This window comes from Rhipicephalus microplus, chromosome 3 (assembly GCF_043290135.1).
Source record: "Rhipicephalus microplus isolate Deutch F79 chromosome 3, USDA_Rmic, whole genome shotgun sequence".
NCBI lineage: Eukaryota > Metazoa > Arthropoda > Arachnida > Ixodida > Ixodidae > Rhipicephalus > Rhipicephalus microplus.
Window position 1 is genome coordinate 115,739,605 of NC_134702.1, and position 22,928 is coordinate 115,762,532.

General features: G+C 45.8%; 1 protein-coding gene across 1 annotated transcript in view; it reads right to left on the reverse strand.

Annotated features, from left to right (window-relative positions):
• Nucleotides 1-22,036, reverse strand: part of LOC142802912 (uncharacterized) — a 91,708-nt gene extending 69,672 nt beyond the window's left edge. The window contains exons 1-3 of the mRNA XM_075887995.1: nt 21,820-22,036; nt 16,828-17,066; nt 3,697-3,837 (exon numbers count right to left, since the gene is read on the reverse strand). Of these exons, the coding sequence (XP_075744110.1) occupies nt 3,697-3,837; nt 16,828-17,066; nt 21,820-22,036 (597 nt within the window). The remainder of the gene's footprint in view (nt 1-3,696; nt 3,838-16,827; nt 17,067-21,819) is intronic.
• Nucleotides 22,037-22,928: the final 892 nt, after the last annotated feature.

Genomic DNA, 22,928 nt, shown 5'->3' on the forward strand with positions numbered 1-22,928 from the left:
CACTCGTGAGCTACGAGATAACATTGCTGTGAAAATGACACGTCGTTTGCCTGACAGGTACAGAACAGGTACTGACAGGTACAGAAGAAGATACATGCATTTTTGCTTTTATTTGTTCGATGATAGTACTGTGCTTGTCATTGAACTACTCGTATTATAATGCATTAAAAAGCAACCTATTAGAAGGAATTTACAACTAGAGGTATCAGAGAATGGCTTGCCACAAGAAACAGAAAAAGATACATATTTCCATACTGCTGTCAGAATTTGCAGCGTTACAAAATATTTGTATGCGTAAGGCAAAACTGATCGAATCATGTAGAACATGTCTTCAAGGTATAGACACCCACGTACGTGCAAAAACAAGGGCATTTAAATTATCAACGTTTCTCCTGTTTCAATATAAAGTACCTCGAGCTGCTCACGTGCAGCACTACTTATGCGTGTTCTAAAGTTTAAAGTTCACTGAGAAGTTGCTCACACCTACATACAGATATACGCTCTCTTGAAAGCACACAGTCCTTACCCTCGAGCGCGTGCTTCTTTGCAAGGTCATCATTACATAATCCATATATACTGTTTAGTCTCACCTTATATAAATTACTTTTATTAAACAAAATCTTCTGGGTATTATACATCCTGCTTCAGCCCGTTAAATACTACATTGGCATAGGCCGCTTACATTTTAATAATTATGATAGTTCTCTGACTCCTTTTGCTACTACAGGCGCTGCATCCTGCCGAACCTCTCCTCAGGGCCTCTGGGACCACTACTCTACTTTGAAGACAGTTAAATTGACTAGCGTGATGGATAGAACAGATTTGCGCTCTCTATGAACAAGTTCTCTACGCTCCCTGTTCTATTCAGTCCAACCACAGCACCAGCAGCCTGTCAACACGCAGTTGGAGTAGGACAACCTCGGCCAAAGGCGCACTCCGGAATGTGGGCTCTACTAGCAAAATGTGGCAAAAATTCATGTCAGGTGGTGGTGGGGGGGGGGGGGGGGGGAATCTCCTGATGTTCATGGACGGGTCTGTTCAACACTTTCGCTCTGCCGTGGTAGCAGGCATCGAGTGCCGCCTTCCCTTCTACGCCATCTCCACGGTAGCTGAATTGGCTTGCCTTCACATATCAGTGAACTACCTCGCTTCTACAACGCCCCTGCAGCCCATGGTGATCCTCTGCGACCCCGGCCAGCACTGCAAGCGCTGCTCCAGCCAGACCGACCTTCGAACCTTGCGACGCTGCTGCACGCCAAAGCTATACAGTATCACGACACAAGAGTATCGCGAGAGGATCTCAGTCGCAGTTCAATAGTTCAATATTATTGAGTATCTGTATTTCTGTGTCAAGATGCACTTGTAGAATGCATTCCTATATCATTACCGACACAGATGGGCGAAGTTTCGATTATGTTGAGATATACAATGTTCGGCGGGAGTATCACGTTGCACATGTGTCGGGAATGGTCACGTGCGTTTGCGATGTAAAAAGGAAAGTTTTGTGCAAAAACAAGGAAATATCATGACACTGCTTGGCAACCCAAAGAGGGTAGCAAGGGTTCCCCACACACACCACGACGAATATCCGCTGGATAGAAGGTACGCATGTGTGCTGAGTGGTGTCCTATTTCACTCGCAGCCTTGAAGTGATACTTGTACGTGGCGTGACTAGATGCTGCTGGCAAGTGTCTGAGTTTTGTTTAATATTATGAGTGGTTCATTTAGTGTTTGCCTACCACATAAGCTCTGCCAATAAACTCCGAGCTTTTTTTTAAAGAAGGTTTTCAGGTCAGTTACGAGTACAGCTGCGGTTGTATTGGCTGCAGCCTTGTCAGATCAGGTACTGGACTGGCTTTTTGATGGCTTAAAAAATTGTGATATGAAAGACGTCCGCAATTGACGCGCTGGTGTGCTTTGTATCAGCATCAGACACAAGAACTAGGGATAGTCTTTTGTGCGATGTGGTAAACGTTTCTACAGTGATGTTGTGTCCAAATAGCGCGTACGCATGAAGGCACAGAATATTTGTTTTATGTTCCCGTTTCGGTAACACTGCTTTTCGTACGCATCACTCCCATTGTATCTACGCCCTATGTGTCGCCAGAAATAACCTTTCCTCCAGTGTGCTCGGTGGATCTATATTTATGCTGCCCGGCCGCTGGCCTGGAGGTTTCTGCTTCGATTCCGGTCATCGCGGTCGCATTTCTATGGCGGCGAAATGGTAACGACTCGTGTACTGTGCGATGTCGGTGCACGTAGAACATCAGATGGTCAAAATTACCGGAGTCCTCCACTACGGGGTCACTGATAATCATATGGTGGTTTGCGGAGGCAAAACCAGACACACGATTGCATAGGCTTTCCTTCTACTGACAACAAACTTTATCCACTACGTCTACTGGACCTAAGATTCAAATATTACATCATTCTTATACTTTGTAGAATTCCATTTAGAATTACGCCATGAGTTGGATGTTGCGTAGCTGTTGTGAGTTTCGTTTTTGAGTGGCTCTCCATTCTTTTCAGACACAGCCACTCCAGGGTCATTGCTTCGAGCAAGCTCAGCTAAGTCGAAATTAAATATTTGTTGCGTTCAAAAAGATTTTTTTCTAAGCGAGCCTTACTTTACTTTAGCTGAATAAGGTGGTGCTCATGGTCATGCATCTGGGAAGTTCACTGAGTTTAAAATGGCGGTTGCCAATAAAGGTCAACTAAAAATTTTTTAATAAAGTTGCAATCAATTTTCAGCGTGATATATTTTGTAAAAAGAGTTAAAAGCTGTTGAACTTTAAATATTTGAAATTTATTTGTTAGGCTTTTTACTAAATCTAAAAAATGTTGACGTTTTTTTTTCACAGCACATACGAAATTATCACTGTTATTCTGTTTTCGTGTACGCTCAGCAGCTAAATAAGCTTGAAATAAATTGACCTCGATTTATCTTTTTGGGTTTCAATATCCTTCCGTTTTTGCAAAGTTTCTGCAACCCCAGCCACAGAGCTTTGGTAAAACGGGGTGCAAGGAAACTGACAAAACCATGTCACAGCATAACGAATACTTTATTCTGGTTGTACAGAAACAGGCAATAAAGCAAAATAAATTCCCGTTGTTTAGCTGATACACCGCTGAGTTCATTCCTTGTACAGGGCATCCTGCTATTCGATAGACGTGCATCTCTAGACGCAGCCACCGCGTTCATCTGCGAGCGTGAGGCCGTGCACGATGCACTGACGATCGAACTCAGTCATGTATTAGCTAAAGAACTCCTGGACGCACTCGAACAGCGACATTAGATTAGTGGTACTAGGTAGCGATATGTATATCATATTTCGCGTGTTTTGGGTGTTTTTGCACCGATTCGAAAAAAAATAATGAGGCTGATTTCATCACACAAATGTTTGAGTCTTGGTTTATGTTGGGTAACGTACAATAGAAAGCAATATTTGACATATTCAAGCAATAATAAATAAGTATCATATTCAAATGCACTAATTAATTAGATTTTTAGCGGGTGTATGTACACACGACTGCTATTATTATACAACAGGCATAACTTTTTTACACCGCATTTTTCTTTTTGTTCTCACTAACACACACACACACACCTATATATATATATATATATATATATATATATATATATATATATTGAAAGATGTTAGATGAAACAGAACCTTCGGTAGGTCTACTCACGACGGACTTATGAGATCTCCGCAAGCACAGTGCTCTTTTCGTGTATTCTCGAATGACGTCGTCATTTTCATCTGGTACATAGCCCTCGAGAGTATGTATGCCTCGCACATCGAATGCACGCATCATTGCGTGACCAATCATCTGAAAAAAGAAATTGTTGGAGGTAAGATACAAGAAGCACTTACGTAAAAACAAAGCGCAATTGGTACTTGCTGATTGAACTTGAACCACGAGATAACTTTATGAATGTGCGGAGAGCTCACTATTTTTTATCCCGCCAAGTAGCGCCAATCAATGGTACTTTTGATATGAAATAGCTACTGCGGCCTTGCTGCTTGATTACCATGGAATTAAGTTTGCGATGTCACGTGTATTCAAAGCAGAAAAGTACCCAAACACAGCAAAGTGTATCTCAAAATTGGACAAAGGAAATGGCAGCTTGTCACGTGTATAATTGCTAGAATTAAAAACGACTACAATTGAAAATCGTAGTGCACAATCGGTCTAATATACAACTTCTGTGGAGTTTCTGGCATGAATTCTAAAGCGCAGATTGCTTCAGTCTTTGCTCCACTGTGAGAAATTTCAGCGTTAGGCCATCAACAATTGTTTTCAATTCTATTTTTGCACATGCACTTGTGACCAAACGCTACAGTGCTGGGATTTCACGAGAAGCTGTAGCATGGTGTCCTGGCGAGCACAACCGGTAATTTCCTTTTCTCATGAGCGTATTCATAGGGCACTTTAGGCTTGACCACTTTGCAGATTTCTTTCTTGTTGAAATGAAAGTAATAAAATATTGTTATTGCGATATATATATATATATATATATATATATATATTTATATATATATATATATATTTAGATATATATATATATATATATATATAAGGGGGTGTATTGAATAAAAGCAACTGCCTGGTTGAAGGGGCGTCAGTCACAGTCACGAGCTGAGCTCTTCGTCGTAGGGGCGTCTTCTAGGTGCTCCGAATAGATACTGTCTCTCTCCTTCTTTCCCACTACATTTGCCCCGGTGGTGAAGAGGAGCCATCCTGGTGACTCACGGCGAAGCAAGCACAAGGGGATCATAGTAAGGTTCTAAGCGGCTGATGTGGATGGTCTCACGACCACTCATCGTCTGTCATAAGCAGGTGTCTCTGATTCGACGACGTAGTTGACCGGTGATGTGAATTGAACGATGTGGTACTGACCATTGTACTTGAGTGCAAACTTTCGGGAAAGGACAAGGGACTGGAATGGAACTGAGAGCCATACAAATGAGCCTCCGGGGAAGCTGGGAGCAGGCATGTCTTGGTCAAGTTCTTTTTGGAGACCTTGTGCGACGGACGTAAATGAACGCGCTAATTGGCGATACTCTTCGGCCAACTAAACAAGTTGGGAGGCTTGGCGATATTCTTAAGCATCTGGGTGGTAAGTAAGTATCGTGTCAAGCGTATGAGAGGGCTCTCATCCGTACAGTAGAAAAAAAGGATGAAAAGCCAGTAGTTGCTTGCGTGGCTTTATTATACGCATACGTCACAAAAGGGGGCACCAAGTCCCAATTGGAATGGTCGGAGGATATGTACATAGGGAGCATTTTACCGAGCATGCGGTTAAAGCGCTCCGTCAAACCGTTTCTCTATGGGTGATAGTTTGTGCTGGTGCGATAAATAATATCACACTAACTGAGAAGCTGCTGGACTACTTGCGATAGAAACGCACTCCCACGGTCGCTAAGCAGCTCAAGTGGCGCGCCATAGTGAACGACAAACTAACGCAAGATGAACAAGGTGACTTCACTAGCAGAAGCGGCTGGCAAAGTCGCAGTTTCAACGTAACGGGTTAGATGTTCAATGGCCACAATAGCCCAGTGATTTTCAGCGGAAGTACAAGGTAGTGGGCCGTAGGGGTCGATGCCGACTCTATCAAACGGCGGAGCTGGACACGGCAATGGTTGTTTTCACCAGAGGCATGACAAGTTGCTTTCCGTCGCTGAAACTCAGTGCAGGAGCGTATGTACTTGCGAACGTACGAATACATTCCACGCCAGAAAAATTGCTGGCGAAGCCGGTCGTATGTTTTCAAAACGCCGGCGTGCGCATTTTAATGGTCTACGTGGAAGTACGCGCACATGTTGGAGCGCAAATTGCGAGGTATAACAAAAAGTCATTTCCTACCATCCGGCTGATAGTTGTCATGGTACAACATGGCATCCCGTATCGCATAATGAGTAATTCGCCGACGTATTCCACGAGGTAGACGCTGACGTGGTGTCGCCGAAGATGAGGAGAGAACGTCGATGAGCGAGGCTATTCAAGGGTCCTTGCGTTGTTCCGAAGGCATGTCAGCGGTATCGATGCTATCGATGGTAGCTTCGGCAAAGGAAACAGGTGCAATGGCTGAAGGATGGGGTGAACGAGAAAGAGCATCTGCGTCGATATGCTTGCGGCTTGAGCGGTGAATGAAGTGAATGTCGAATTCTTGTTAACGTCGTGCCCAACGTCCAAGCCGGCTCGACGGATCGTTGAATGAAGCGAGCCAGCAGAGTGAATGATGATCTGTAACTACATCAATGGTGCGTCCGTATAAGTAAGGACATAAGTTTTGTAATGCCCAAACAATGACCAAACATTTTTTTTCGGAAACCGAGTATTTGTGCTCTGCCTTGGTTAGGGTACGACTTGCATACGCAACTACATACTCCAAGAAAATATGAGCACAATTCGATGAAGCAGCGAAGCACTTTCAGGGTCGTAGGCTTCGGGAACTCAGCGACAGCACGAAGCTTCTCTGGGTCTGGGAGGACGCCATCTTTTGAGACAACGTGGCCAAGTATTGCGAGCTTTTGAGCTCCAAAGTGGCACTTCTTTGTGTTTAGTTGAAGGCCAGCGCTCGCGAGGCAGCTCAAGACTTCGCTGAGACGATAGAGGTGGCTGTCAAAATCAGGAGAAAAAACAACGACATCATTCAAGTAACATAGGCATCTCTTCCATTTTATCCCACGCAAGACGCTATCCATCATCCTTTCGAATGTGGCTGGCGCATTCCAAAGACCCAAGGGCATTACATTAAATTCGTATAGCCCATGGGGCGTCACAAAAGCAGTTTTTGGTCAATCTGATGGTGGCATGGGTACCTGCCGATAACCGGACCATATGTCCAGTGATGAGAAGAATTCAGCGCCATGCAAGCAGGACAGGGCATCATAGATGCCAGGCAAATGGTATAAGTCTTTAGGCATGACGTTGTTTAAACGGCGGTAATCGACGCAAAAACAAATCGAGCCGCCTTTTTTCCTCACAAGTACCACAGGTGAAAACCAGGGGCTGCTGGACGGTCGACTGACGCCACGTTGAAGCATGTCGGCCACTTTATCGGTGATCACACGACGCTCAACAGGAGATACACGGTAGGGACGCTGTCGCCGAGGCGCTTCGAAGCATGTGTTAATGTGATGGACAACGGTGTGCGTTCGACCTAAATACGTCTGCTGACAATTCGACGAGCCGAGAAACTGGTGAAGAAGTTCTAGAAGCTTCTCGCGGTGTGGTTCTTCAAGTTCCCTATCAATTTAGGGGCCAAAAATTAATGTTTTCGTGAACAGGTGAACAGGCAGACGACGTCAGTGCATTAAGCTGCAAATCACTTTCACCGTCAAGGCCGAAGATGAAGGAAACGTCGAAGTCTTGAAATGTTCCAATACATTCATTCTGTGCGATGCAAGGTTGTGGGAGACGGCAAGGGATTTGTGACAAATTGGTAGCATTTCTCGTAATATATAGAAGTGCGAAGGGCAACGCGATGTTCTTGCGACTTTGGAATGTTTGGGAAGGAGTAAACAGCACTGCAGGCCTAGGCACATCGGCACAAGACACGGGAACAAAGGCTGCGCTAGTAGGTGGTATGTCGATGTCGCCGGCGACAAACAGCTTGTTCAACGGAACTTCCGGAGACGAGGCACACAACGCAGAGAAGGCCACTTCAACACGAGCAAAGTCGATTACCGCATGATTACGAGACAGAAAATCCTAGCCGAGGATCACATCATGAGAACATGCCTGTAGCCCGAGAAATTCAACGGTATACAAACTATCTTGGATGAGAACGCGGACGGTACAGGCAGCTGATGGTCGAATATGGTGAGTACTGGCAGTACGGAGGGACAATCCCTTTGGCGTCGTGGTAACCTTCCGAAGCAGGCGGCAAAGTGTTAAATCAATTACTGGAACAGCAGCACCAGTGTCCACAAGCGCAAGGGTACGGTAACCATTCACAGAAACGTCGATGAGGTTTGTTGGAGAAATGCAAGGACTTGATTCTTTCGACAACGATGCAGTTCGTGCTTCGGGAACTGCGGCATCTAGTTTTCCGCCTCTGAAGGGCAGGGTTGACGGCGCATAGGTGACCAGGAGCGACGTCGGGGAGATGGAGATCGGTGACTGACTGAGGGGTGGGGGGTCGGGGAAAGAGGATCCTTGTTGACATGCCTTGTTGTTGAAGCGCCGAGAGTCGTGTGACAATATTTGCATGGTGTCGCTGTGAACGAGAGGGTGGCGATGGCACAAGCGAGCCACATGTCCTGCGTAACCGCAAGAATATCAAATCGGGTGGTTGTCTGCGGTGCGCCACGGATTCAGAAACGCCGCAATTTAGCCGACTGAACGGAACTGGTGATGACCGAACAGGGACCGGTGAGGTAGCATATGTGGGCTGTCGAGGTGCTCTGGCTGCAACGACGTGTGTATATGTTAAGGATGCGGCCTCCAAAGAAGGTGAACGAGCGAAAGGCAAAGCGTCCGCTACCTCATTTTGTATGATGTGCCTATGGCCAGGGCCAGATGATCTGGGGCCAGAGAATGCGTTTGTGCTGGTTCGGGCATGCTCGATAAAACAAAGAGCTGCCGAGCGACCTCTTCACGCAAGAACTGCTTTATGCAAGCCAACGTGTCGTTCTGGTCTGCGAGAGGCAAGGCCGCGATCGTGTCACGTTGTTCCAGAGAGCGCCGTGTTTGGGCGTGTTGCTTGCGCAATTCGTGAAAACTCTGGCACAAGTTGACGAGATTGGCTATGGTTTGTGGGTTCTTGGCTAACAACACTTGAAAGGCGTCATTGCATATGCTATTGAGGATTCGTTTGATATTGTAAGCTTTGAGCATCGCTGGGTTTACCCGCTTGCACAACTCAGCAACGTCTTCAATGTAGTTAGTAAAGGTCTCTCCTGAATGTTGAGCGCGCTCATGAAGTCGTTGTTCTGTGCAGAGTTTTCGCATAGCAGGGCGGTCAAAGACTTGCGAAAAGGAGGTCTTGAATGAATCCCAGCTGGCAATGTCTGCTTCGTGATTGCGCAACCAGAGACTACCGACGCCGCGCAAGTAAAAGCTTACATAGGTCAGCTTAGCAGCAAGGTCCCACTTGTTCGCTGTGCTCACTTTCTGGGAAGCAGTTAGCCACTCCTCAACGTCCTTGCCGTCAGTGCCGCTGAAGATTGGTGGGTGACGCAGTGGCCACAAGCCGGGACATGTAGAGGCGGGAACTTGCGAGGTACCTTGGGTGGAGGGTTCTTCCGGCATTGCTGGCACTATAGGTAAGGTGCGACATTGTAGTTCCAGCTTCGAAGACTACCCCAGCACTTCCACCAAATTATAAGTGGGTTAATTGACTAAAACTAATTGTCTGGTTCAAGGGGCGTCAGTCACTGTCACGAGCTCAGCTCTTCGTCGTAGTCGTCTTCTAGGTGCTCCGAATAGATGCTGTATCTCTCCCTCTTCCCCACTACCATATATATATATATATATATATATTGTAGAGAAGCCACCGAACACTGAAATGGGTCAAACTCTCAAGTGCTTTTCAGTGGTTCTACCCAAAAAGAACGCTGCTCGCGCAGAGAGTCCGTGCTTGGCCGTTACGGTCGCCATTGTGTATACTCGCTGTGTGCCAGCTAATAAACACCATAACAAGTTGGTGGTGAGTGCTACGATCCCCTTTGATGCTTTTGGAACTACGCTCACGTACCCTGCAATCTACCATGTCCCACAATGCCTCTCAGTAAACGACTCCTCCCATGCCACCCCCTTGTCCCGGTGTCCCCACGATCCGCGATCCACTTATCTTCACTGGCGCTGGTGGCACTGACGTGGAGGACTGGCTCGCCATTTACGAGCGCGTGAGCGTGCCCAACAAATGGGAAGAGGACGGCAAGCTGACCAACTTGGTATTCTACCTTACGGGTGTTCCCAGTTTGTGGTACAACAACCACGCGTCCGATTTTGCCACCTGATCCTATTTGAAGACCGCAATCATCAACGTCTTTGGCCGCCCTGCTGTTCGCAAGCTGCAAGCCGAGCAGTGCTTACGTGAACGTGCTCAGGAGGCTGGTGAGTCATTCACCAGCTATATTGAAGAAGTCCTGGGCCTATGCAACAAATCTAATCACACCATGTCCGAGTCTGACAAGATTCCGAACATCATGAAAGGCATTGACGATGATGCCTTCACGATGCTGCTCGCCAAAAACCCCGGCACAGTGGCTGAGGTCATCACACTGTGCCAGAGCTACGAGGAGCTCCGCCGGCCGCGTTTGATGACCCGACGCTCTTCACAACGAGCTGCAACGCTTGCTGGCTTAGAGGCCAGTTGCGACCAAGTGGCGTTGATGGCAGACCTGAAGTCCTTCATCCGTGAGGAAATCGCGCGTAAGTTCTCACTCCTGCCCTTTGCCCGCCAACCGGCTGTTAGACAATCGGCTACTACGCTTCTCCCTCCCATCCGTCGAGCGATTGAACAGGAAATAGCGGAGGTAATGCCTGCGTACCACCCCCCACAGCCTTCAGCTCCTGCGCCCCTCAGCTACGCGCAAGTGGTCGCCAGGCTGCCCCAAGTCGTTCCAGCACCCGCTCCTCTGACCTACGCCGAATCTGCCGCTCGACCTCCGTCCTTTGCAGCTGGTATGCCCACTACGTATGTCGACGTAACAACTCAGCCTCAGCATCAGTCCACCATGCAGCCACCGTTCCGTCCATTGGTCCTTGTGACATGGGTGAGACCTACCCCGGTGAACAGATGGCACACACCCGACAACCGGTCTATCTGCTTTGCGTGCGTATACGCCGGTCACGTGGCCCGTTATTGCCATCGCGTACAGCCGGCTCCAATTTCTTCACCTGTTGCTGGCCAACTCAGCCGCCCTTATCGCGAAGAACCGCCGTCTACGCCACCTCGGTCTCGCCCAGGTCCATCTCGAAAATCGCCGTCTCCACGACGTCGTTCCCTGTCCCCCATGCGGCCAAGTGCAGCTGCTCATGAGCGGGAAAACTAGTCGTCGCAGTCACAGAGGCAAGGAATGCGACGCTATCGCATTGTTAAAGCCCTCAGAGCAACCCACTTAATGTCATTGATGTGCTTGTGGACGGTGTTCATGCATCTTCTCTTTTTGACACTGGAGCTGCGGTATCAGTTAAGAACGAAAACCTTTGGCGCTTGCTTCGAAAAGTGACGACGCCGATTTCTGGGTTGTTTCTTCGTAAAGCTAGCTCACATCGTATTCATCCTACACCAGGCTGCACAGCTCGCGTTGTCGTTTAGGACGTTCTGTATGTCGCCCAATTCATCATCATTCCTGCATGCTCTCATGACGTCATCCTGGGATGGGATTTTCTCTCCCGCAACGACGCCGTCATTCATTGTGCCGCTGCCAAAATTGAACTCTCGCCCTTCTCGCATTTGACGCCAGAAGACGGTCCCTCGACATTGAGCAAGATTTTCGTGAAAGACGATACCATAGTGCCTCCAAGCTCGACGATGGGTGTATCGGTATACTGCACTGGTCTCTCCGACACAATTGCGCTCGTTTCGCCATCCGACCATGCTTCCAGAAAGAAAGGGTTGCTAGTACCTTTCGCGACCGTGCAAATCATCAGGGCAACGCCGCTATTTTCTTGACCAACCCATCCCCGTACAGTGTTACCTTGGTTCGAGGGGAATGTCTCGGAAGAGTGGAACCAGTCGACGACGCACAAGTCCTGGACGTACCCGAAGACTCGTGTTGTCCCGATTCGCGTACAATCAGTGCTGTTTCTACTTCTGACCAATCATCTCCTGATGTATTGGGCCCATACATTGATAACAACCTTACGTCAGTACAGCGTTCACAGCTTCTAGACCTGTTGCAAGAATACGGTTCTTCTTTCGATGTCGGGCGAAGTTCTCTCGATCGGGCGTGCGTATCCATAGTTCTCTCGATCGGGCGTCCGGGCGTCCGATCGGGCGTCCGTTCTCTCGATCGGGCGCATCGTATCGACACTGGTGGCCATCCACCATTACGGCAACGTCCATACTGCGTGTCGCTTGCTGAACGCCGGGAAAATAACGAGCAGGTTGACGATAAGCTTCGACGCGACGTCATTCGGCCGTCGGACAGTCCAGGGGCGTCTCCCATTGTCCTTGTTGCGAAGAAAGATGGTTCTGTGCGGTTTTGTGTAGACTACAGACGGCTCAATAAGATCACTCGCAAGGATGTCTACCCAATGCCGCGCATCGATGAAGCAATCGATAGCCTTCACGGAGCCCGATTTTTTTCTTCTCTCGACCGCGCTCGGGGTACTGGCAAGTACCCCTGGCTGATGACGCTCGACCGAAGACTGCCTTCATCACACCCGACGGCTTGTACGAATTCAACGTCATGCCGTTTGGTGTGTGTAATGCACCTACGACATTTGAGCGCATGATGGACACCGTTCTGCGCAACTTGAAGTGGTACACGTGCTTGTGTTACCTCAATGACGTTGTTGTCTTCGCTCCAGATTTCGCCACGCATCTTCAACGTTTAAAAGAAGTTTTCGCACGTGTGAGCAATGCCGGCTTGCAACTAAATCTGAAGAAGTGCTGCTTTGCAGCACGCCACCTCACCATCCTAGAGTACGTCGTGTCCAAGGATGGCATTCTTCCTGACCCAGCCAAGCTTTGGGCCGTGAACGAATTCCCAAAACCTGCGTCCGTCAAAGAACTGCGTAGTTTCGTGGACCTGTGCTCATACTGAGAACGCTTCATACGAAACTTTGCCACGACTATATCACCGCTGACGAAGCTCCTAGGAAGTAACGGGCCCCTGAATTCATGGTCGTCAGAGTGCGACGGCGCGTTCTTGAAGCTCCGCCATTTGTTGACGTCTCCTCCCATTCTCCGCCACTACGACCCTACGGCCCCAACGGAGGTGCACACGGACCCCAGTGGTGTAGGCCTCGGCGCTGTCCTGGCGCAGCGCAAACCCGGGTTTCCTGATTCTGTCGTGGCATATGCAAGCCGTGCGCTCACGAGAGCCGAGACAAACTACACCGTCACGGAAAAAGAGTGCCTGGCGATCGTCTGGGCCCTTACAATGTTTCGACCTTATTTGTATAGTCGCCCATTGGATGTCGTCACCGACCATCTTGCACTATGCTGGCTGTCATCATTGAAAATCCCTCTGGCCGCCTGGCCCGTTGGTCTCTTCGCTTACATGACTACAGCATCCGCGTGCTCTACTGCAACGGACGCCAGCATGCTGACGCCGACGCCCTCTCGCGCTCCCCTCTGCCTGAAGCTGACGTGCTCTGCTCAGTATCCTCGGTTGCTGTTTCTGCCACTGATGTTGACATCATCGCTACCGAACAGCGAAAGTGTAATTGGATCACCCAACTGATCGACTTGCTCTCTGATCCGTCCGAAACGCCATTCACGCGTGCTTTGCTTCATCAAGCTCACCATTTCACCATTCGTGACGGCCTCCTACACCGACGCAATTACCACGCCGATGGCCGGCAGTGGCTACTCGTGATACCCCGCAGTCTGCGGTCGGAGATATGTGAATCCTTCCATTCTGATCCGCAATGCGCGCTCTCTGGGGTATTCAAAACCTACCATCGCATTAGATAACGCTTCTTCTGGCGCTGGATGTACCGCTATGTCCAGCAGTTCGTTCGCTCCTGTCTCGCTTGCCAACGCCGCAAACCATCCGCACACATGTCACCAGCCGGTCTGCATCCGTTACCTTGCCCTGACCGTCGGTTTGGGCGCATAGGTATCGATTTGTATGGACCACTCCCTCTGACGTCCACTGGCAACCGCTGGGCCGTCGTTGCCGTAGATCATTTAACGCAATGTGCCGAAACCGCCGCTCTCCCTGCGGCTACTGCGCGTGATGTTGCGTCCTTCCTACTGCATTGATTCATACTGTGCCACGGTCCACCCCAGGAGCTTCTCAGCGATCGAGGCCGGGTGTTCTTGTCAGAAGTCGTCGACGCCATTTTCACTAAGTGCCATTCTGTCCACCGCAAAACTACTGCTTACCATCCGCAGATGAATGGTCTGACCAAACGCTTTAACCGCACCCTCGGCGACATGCTGTCGATGTACGTCGCCGCCAACCACGCGAATTGGGATACTATACTGCCCTTCGTCACCTACGCCTACAACACCGCCCATCAGAGCACGACCGGTTTTTCACCTTTCTTCTTGCTGTACGGAAGACACCCGTCACACACCATCGAAACGATACTCCCGTACACGCCGTATCCATCTGAGTGTACACCTATTTCCGAGACGGCCAAGCTTGCTGAAGAGTGTTGCGAGCTTTCCAAGACTTTCACGACGCATGAGCAAGAGCGGCAGAAGAGTAGTCGTGATGGCTCCGCCACTTCTGAGCCCACGTTCCTTCCCGGTTCCCGTGTATGGCTCTCAATCCCAACCTCTGTAGCTGGCCTTTCTTCCAAACTACTCCCGAAATATGAAGGTCCCTACCGTGTGATCGAGCGCACGTCTCCAGTCAACTATCTTATCGAGCCAATTGAACCATCTTCAGACATGCGCCGTCGCGGGCGCGACATAGTCAACGTGGAGCGCCTGAAGGCTTACTATGACCCGCTCGTAGTGACAAGCTGTTAGGTCGCCAGGCGGCTCCCTCTTCGACCCCGGGGTAATTCTACAGAAGCCGCCGAACACTGAAATGGGTCAAACCCTCAAGTGCTTTCTAGTGGATATACCCAAAAAGAACGCCGCTCGCGCGGAGAGTCCGTGCTTGGCCGTTACTGTCGCCATTGTGTATACTCGCTGTGTGCCGGCTAATAAACGCTATAACAATATATATATATATATATATATATATATAGATTGCTGCTTGCCATGAGTTGAAGAAACTTGAAAATTTAGACAAGCTGGGAGCAATGCTGGTTATTTTGAACGACAATTTCGGCTATTGCTGATGTTTTTGAAGGAATCAGTACCCTTGTGCCCCCCTTGTTCACTTAGGGTTGCAGTGGTCATCAGTTCAATAGCTGGGCTTCAGTGCTCACATATATATTTTTCTGGCACAACCCTCTCCTGCACAGTGAAGCGCTTGAATTTGTCTAAATACACAAGTGCTTCTTTAGCTGAAATGAGTGGTGCTTCCTCGGGAAGAGTTACTTCGACCTCACGCTTATGTTTTTGGAAGGGGACACTCGCTGCCATCTCTTCTCAAGATGGATTGGCGCATGTCTCAATAATGGCGGAAAGGGAGACAACCAACGCATTCCATTTCATAGAGGTAGGAGCCTGACATCCAGGAAGTTCGCTGGTGGGGCACGTGGAACTCATTGCAAACACAATGGTAAGCTGAAGAAAACCTGATGTGTTGTTTTGAAAATTTAAACAAGCTGGGTGCAATGTTGGTAATTTTGAACGACAATTTCAGTCGTATTCCCCACTAGTGCCGTTGCACTTGTAAGGAATACGACGTGCGAGGCCTTCGATGGCGTCACAAGATATGTCCGTAGAATTGAAATCATACGTGCGCTCTAATTTGTTATATAGTTTAAACTCTGCAGTCTATCTAGTTACAGTGCTGGCTTCAAAGGTAGAAAACAAAGTTAGCGCTAATAAATGGTTTGCCCAACTGACATTCATACAAGCGGGATTTCACCGCATATATCATTTCATCTTACAGACACACCGAATTCAGTGCTCTCCAATCCAATCTGTTTAATAATCATAGTTGCGTAAAGGAGAATAATTGAATCACAGTACAAAATTAGCGCAGCCATCTATATTCTGAAAAAGCGGTCGTTGGTGAAGGATGTTTGTTAGTATGGGTCACAGTACACTGCAGAGTCCCATGCTGTCAAGGTATACTACCTTTTTTTAGAAGGTTTTGGCGGGGTTTTTTAATGATAATGGCACATAACGCACTTTGTTGAGCTGTTAATTGTTAAGGCCACACTCCTCCCCTCTACCACAAAAGTGGAAAGACGTATTCAGCCACATCATAGATAGATAGATAGATAGATAGATAGATAGATAGATAGAAAGAAAGATAGATAGATAGATAGATAGATAGATAGATAGATAGATAGATAGATAGATAGATAGATAGATAGATAGATAGATAGATAGATAGATAGATAGATAGATAGATAGATAGATAGATAGATAGATAGATAGATAGTGCTTGTCGATCGCTATGGACCCTCCCCTTTTAAACACCGCACAGGCGAGCCATTGGAGCTGCGATGAATGCCTTCGTTTATTCGTTGGCTGCATAAGTTGCCATAAATTTTTATATCAACTCAGAAAGTTTGAAAAGGGGCGCAGCATGAATATCAGAACACGATTTCATAATGCTTCACAAGTCCAACTGTCCCTGAGTGGGCGGAGTCGGTTGTATCACCCCTTGGCAGAGTATTCAATAAGACGTTATTCAGTTCATTGATTTCCGAAGTGTATGAGAATGGCACATCACTGCGATAATTGATGCCATGGTAACATTGCTTTGCAGTACAATATACACTCCTTGTTTCTTTAGCCAGTAAAAAATATTTACCAAGTTGAATCCTAATAGCGCCGTCGTAGTGAAGAACGCCGCTGACACTTCAAATGCAGGTGTGCAGAAACCTGCGAAGCTGGTTGCTAAATTACTGAGGTGCAAAGCAAAAAAAATGCAGACATTTTCTCTCTTAACTCGCGTCTTCAGTGGTGTTTCTGGTAAATATATTGTTGTTCTCTAGCGCGTGCAATAGTTTTGTGCCAATATTGTTGTCCTGCTGAATTGATTTTGATGCAACGGTGAGGTGTAAATAAACAGAGCGAAGAGTATACGTGATAAAAGACTGCGTGCGCACCGTTCCAAGGCCACCATAGTGCAGTGCGTCAATCCCGTTTGTATGCATGAACGGAGGAAGCATGGATGCTGTCGGTACAGTTACGTCATTGCTGACACCCGTGTAATAAGGGATGGGACGAGTTTCGTCGTACAACGGGGTCGTCGTGTCCATCCACATGTACTGAGCGGACAAACCCAGAGCCTTTATCCACGTAGGGAACAATGCTTCTAGGTCCAGTGGCACATCCGGATAGGGTTCTGAGTAAGAAGATCAACGAAAAAGTTTCAGATGTTGAACAAGGATATCATGCAGGTTCACAAATGACAAAATGTTCTATTCGCAAAAAGTAACCGTATTTTTTTCAATCTTAGCATGAGACCGGACCAAAGAAAGTGTTGTCAGACGGCTCACGGTGTGACTGCATTTCGAGAGAAGTCAAAATTACCAACTTGACAAGAAGCTGTGAGCACGCGTATCGAAGTATTCATTGTGTTCCTATTCAGGACTATAAGACACCCTTTTATTTTTATTTCTGTTTACACTTAGTAAAACTATAGGAGTTTCTGTTACGTATGATTATAATGGTGCCCGAAGTAGCCTATATTATGAATATACATATTGCGCATATTTATTATATTCGTGTTGTAAACAACAATAATTTATTGATTGATTTATTATTTCTGAGAACAACTTCAACCGAAAATAGCAACGCATTGGTGTTTACAAAAAAGGCAGTGTAAGTCATGACGTACTTTTAAATCGCATGCTAAATGCAACTCCCGTAAGGTGAAAATTCTGAAAGTGCAGAGGACGCCATGATTGTATAGAATGTCTTGATGTACGCGTAACCATGTTTTATGGGAAGACTAATGCTTATAAAGTGTGAGGCAGCGTACAGTGCCTTGAACAGGGACAGTGCTACAAGCGTGTCAATAATTATTACATACATTCTGTGACTGGCATGAGACGCTGCTGTGCGCCACTTTGTTCAAGTTTAAAAGCAAAAAACCAACGATTATTTTGCTTGTCTTGTAATAGCGTGCAAACAAACAAATGGGAGGCACAAGGAAAACTCCATTGCTTGTGTCGGACTGACGGCACCAAGACATGTCCGGTTAGTTGTCAACTCAAATGAAAGTTATGTGCCTGTATATTTCGTCGCTTGCAATGAGCATGTTGTTGTACAATTATTGCATGAATTATATACTATTTCCGTAGTAGCTTCATTAGGTAAATGTTATGCGGAGCGTCACCTGCAGAGGACCCGCTAAGCTTTTCTTCAGGCTAAGGGTAGGTAAGATAAACTCAGCTTAGCTTGCAGATACCTACGTGGCGCAGTTTGAACTTAGGTAACATTAGAGAAGAAAAACTATTCTTACCCTAGATTTATTAGGCTTCGTCAAACCAATTAGTAATAAGTGATACCAATAAAAGGTAATCAATGCTACTCAATTTTATTAACAACAACCACCTTTAGCTTACAAAAGTTTAGTTGAACGAGTTTCTCCCGGCTTGATTAAGCTCGGACCAGCCAATCAGTGTAGCAATCAATACTTATCTGTAACAGTTAACCTTGATTGAGTGAGATAGCGCAGAAACTGTTGCCTTGTGCTAATTCCGAACAAGATGAAGTGGTGTCGCTACAACGAGAAAACTTTTCATTACGGTGCTAGTGTGGATTAAGCAAATCCGTATTTCAACAATTTATTATTGATCAAATTTAGAATGCTTAGCAAGGGGGCTGTGTTTAGTTATGAAAAATCTCTTCACATTTACGAAAAATAAGACTACCGAAACAGTTGGATGAAGGCGTGTGTGCACGCTAAGCTGTCCTGGAATATGCCGGCGGAAGCTTCTCTTGAACATTTAAGCACCTTGAGATTGCCTAGCTAGTTTCATAACTAAGTAGGGTCAGGTTAAGCCAGTTGGGGTAGCCCCGAATACATTATTCTGGAGAGGCAGGACCAGCACATCTCTAACGAACCCGCGCGAATTTAGACATAGTCACTTCCCACTAAAATTATACAAATCTGTCAAATACCAACACGCACTTGGCCATGCCATGTACTCGATCTCATGACTCATGTTATGAGTGGTCAATAACGCTATGAATTTATTTTTATTATGGCTTGACATTTTTAGTGAAGGTGAAGTAACTAAAGAGTTTGCCAAATCGCCATCAATGAGTAGTGTTTAACGTGACGTACATACATCGGAAGCCTAATTTTTCTGGGATCAGTAACTTACACACGTCATATATCTCTCATATATTTGAGTATTCATCAAGGTCAGAACAAAATGAATTGTCCATTTAGCCGCTCACTGTGCTTCCTGTGAATGGGAAGCATTAGTTTATCATGTTAAGATTAAGGGGCGTTGTAACAACGAGAGTCCTCGAGAAGCCTCAGAAGCTTTTGCCAATAAGATGGAGGGTGGTATCTGGGTAAGTGCTGCCAGTTATGACCTTACGATGCAGAAACGATAATGTGTGTTAGGATTTTCTCTGTTTGTGCTCATCTGCGCAATTTTGTTCGGAGGACCAAAAGATCAACGACGCTCTCCAGACAATGAACCAGTATTTGGCGTTTTTGACGCTCGTGTTTTCTTTGCGATATTCCATTGAAATACTTCGCATTGATATGCCTCCTAAAATGAACGAACCAGTCTCTCAACACGTTCTTATCAATAAAACAGCTGCTACGGCGTCACCAACAGTTGATGTTACAGTACGTACCTGGCATGCATGACACTATTTTCGTCCTATGAGTTTTGTTTTTACAAGATATGCCAGCTCACTGCGGTAGGCACCAACTTTATAAAACAAATGCAATTTGAATGCAATTTGGTATGCATGAAGCAATTGGAAGCCATCTATTTAGTAAAGAAATTGCTTGAGCCCCACGAGCAATAAGTGTGCGTCCCAACACTAAAGACATGCTTGACATGATTTTCTTGTTATCACCAGTCAGTTGCTGTCGCCATACACTTATGTCATCAAATGCGAATTTCGGTGTTTATCAGGTTAATGAAGTGACCGAGAGATCAAGAAGACCTGCACGTTCGGTTACATAAAGAAAAATTCTTTACATGCCCATGATTCACCATATTGACTTCGTCTTCAATAATGAATGCCTAACCTGTTGACTACCAGAAAATGATGTGCACGCCTTGCATTGAGAAGGAATGAAATCCAAAAAATATCAGCGCATTTTACTAAAAGGCACATGCACCGATGGAAGTGCAGAAAGAGCCGGGTGGAAGCAGAAGAGAAATAAGCAAGCCACTGCTCTGAATGCTCGCTGTTCTGCCAAGGTCAATCACAGCAAGATAGAACGCACTCTTCCTTACCCTCATCTTAGCAGCTGTTTGTACCCTTACATCACAAAAAAGCCAGTCATGCCTTGACTTAGCAAGAATATTGTTCGATTTCAGGGTTATAAAGAACAAAAACACAATTGTATGACAAGAGACAGTACTGACGTCGAAAGAATGATGAAACCAATGACTATATTATTCAGTGAAGAAGCATTATTATTATTCTTATGGGAAGTTTTGCGTCTCGAAAGCACGCGATTAGTAAGCGAGAAGCCGTTGTGAAGGGCTCCAAAAATGTTGACCATCAGGTGTTCTTTAACGTGCACTGAGATAGCATAGTGTGCGGGGACTCGAGCATTTCGTTTCCACGAAAATGCGACCGTCGCTACTGAAATCGCACGCGTGACTCTCATACCAAGGCAGCAATGGAAGATGGTGGCAAAATCCCAAGAGTGACAGTCGACAAACTCTATTAATTCACGAAATATTTTCAAAGAAGCAGATGCAATATGGAGATCAACTCCACATCTAAAACAGGGCTTTCCGGTCTAATGGGCTGCAAAGGAGCAAAATACAGAAGCAGTAAGTTACATAAAAAATGACATTGTCAAATTGTTTGAGCCAGCAGTAAAAAAAGGCAGCTCCGTTCAATAAGAAACAGTGCATACTGAAAAAGCAAATAAATAAATACCAATCTTTCAAAGGACAGCTATATTGGAAACAAATTCTGCACTAAGCAATACAGTTCTAAGATAACTATTTGTTTTAGTAATGAATTATTGACGAGCAAGTTTAAATCCATAAGTAAGTCGAAAAAAGATGAATTGTTGATACGACATACGCCAAGTGGCAAATCCGATGATAATGATGTAGTCGCAGCAGATGTGATTACAGACGGTCCAGAATTTATTACGAAAAATTAGTGCCTCACAACAAGAAGAGTTCGATTGAGTAGATGTGCCAAGGTTATGCTAATACACAAGGAAGAAAACAAATTAATTAATGAGTTACAGGCCCACACGTTAGCTTGTGGTGATATTCAAAATATTTACAAAGGTATTTTGAAACAGTGTAACAGTAACACGTAACTTCATTCAACAAGGAACAAAACCCGGTTTCAGGTAAGGCTACTCTACGATGAATTGCATTTCACTGATAAATCAAATAAAGTGGAAAACAGATACATGCAAGGAGCACCTTCGCAGTTAAAAAGGACAAACACAAGTAGTTTTTACTCAACGAAATAAAAATTTGATCAATACTATTCAATATGTTAAATGAACTACCGTAACTTCAGTACAGCTCTTCCTCTCTTGATTAGCGTAGAGCAAAGAAAAAGCAAGCTTGGCAATGGCTGAAAAAATCATAAATTGGCACATAGTTACAATGACTTCAGTTTGTTCACCGGCTTTATTTGAATGTGGCAAATGAACCGTTCTTGCTAGGCAACATGATTGCATCGAAGCCGCTGGTATTATCAAAAACTTGCATAAATGTAGGACTGCTGCTTAAACAAGGATGAGAGAGGACAAGCATAGCGAAAATGATGGGAAAACTTTGTGCCCTACTAGATGAACAGGGTAACGGGCACTCTTTCCTCACCTCCCGCCTTCCTTGCCATTCTGCCTCTTCCCTCAGTAGACACGCTCATGTTCCTATAGTGCATTAAAGACACACGTTTTTATCAATACTCACTGTAAAGACCTTCGACGAAGTTAGGATCTAAGCGCTTCCCGGGACTTCCGACGTAGGACACCATGTCCTTGATCTTCTTTTTAGCCGCTTGTCGAAAGTCGGTGTTGAGCCAGGTTGAATATTGCAGGGCCCTCAGGTAAGCTTCACGGATTTCGTCCACCATGCTATTCGCCTTTCCTATCGTGTACGGCTGAACCTCTGTTGACGAAACGATCATATAGGCAACCATTATTTATTTTAGTATGGTGCCGAACCACGTTGATGTCTCCCGTTGTTTTTCCGTCTCTTGCAGTGAAATTATGTTGAAGGGTACAATTTGAAAATGAAGTTCACGCTATAAGGATCAGAAACTAGTTGAAAAAAACGACTCTGTGACATATTTACCAAAATGTAAATTATTTGAATAATTTTGTCAACTGACCAGATATAATTGACTCTCGGTGACTGACACCATTATGACTGCTGCTGCAGACACAATGATGCCTGTGACAGCAGTCAGCCAGCATAACCACCATTATTTATTCGTTTTATTACCCATTAAATTTTGAACTTTTCATCTAGAATTTGCAGCAATACATCATCTTTTATCAACTAAAAAAGCAAGAAGCAATCTGTATATCTGATCAAAGTTTGAGGCGCTGGAAGAAGTTTTAGATTCTTAGAGACATATGCAGCTTGACTAGTTCATTCAAGGACATTGTTTTGTAACGCACATGGTTTGTTGCAGTGTGATTTTCTGACCACTGTCTGTGTAGTCGAAAAAGCAAGAAATATTTCGCAAGTACTAAACTTTAGGGCAGAAACTTTGAGACAAAAATATAGAGTGCAGAGACTGTTAAATTTGACGCAGCTGGGATGGAACGGGAATATAAGCATTACATTAAAAGATAAGCAGACATCTATAAGCCTTTTTTTATAAAGGGATCTCCAAGCATAGCGCTATGTTGTCTTTCGCGCATCGGAATACTTATCAGTATTACTTCAGAGGCGTGTAAGCATAACGCTGGTGTTGGGATGAGAACCAGTCATGCTGAGAAGACGACCATAGCATTCAAAACGCCCAAGCAAGCGAAATGAAATAAGAGCAGTTCGCTCGTCTTCAAGATACG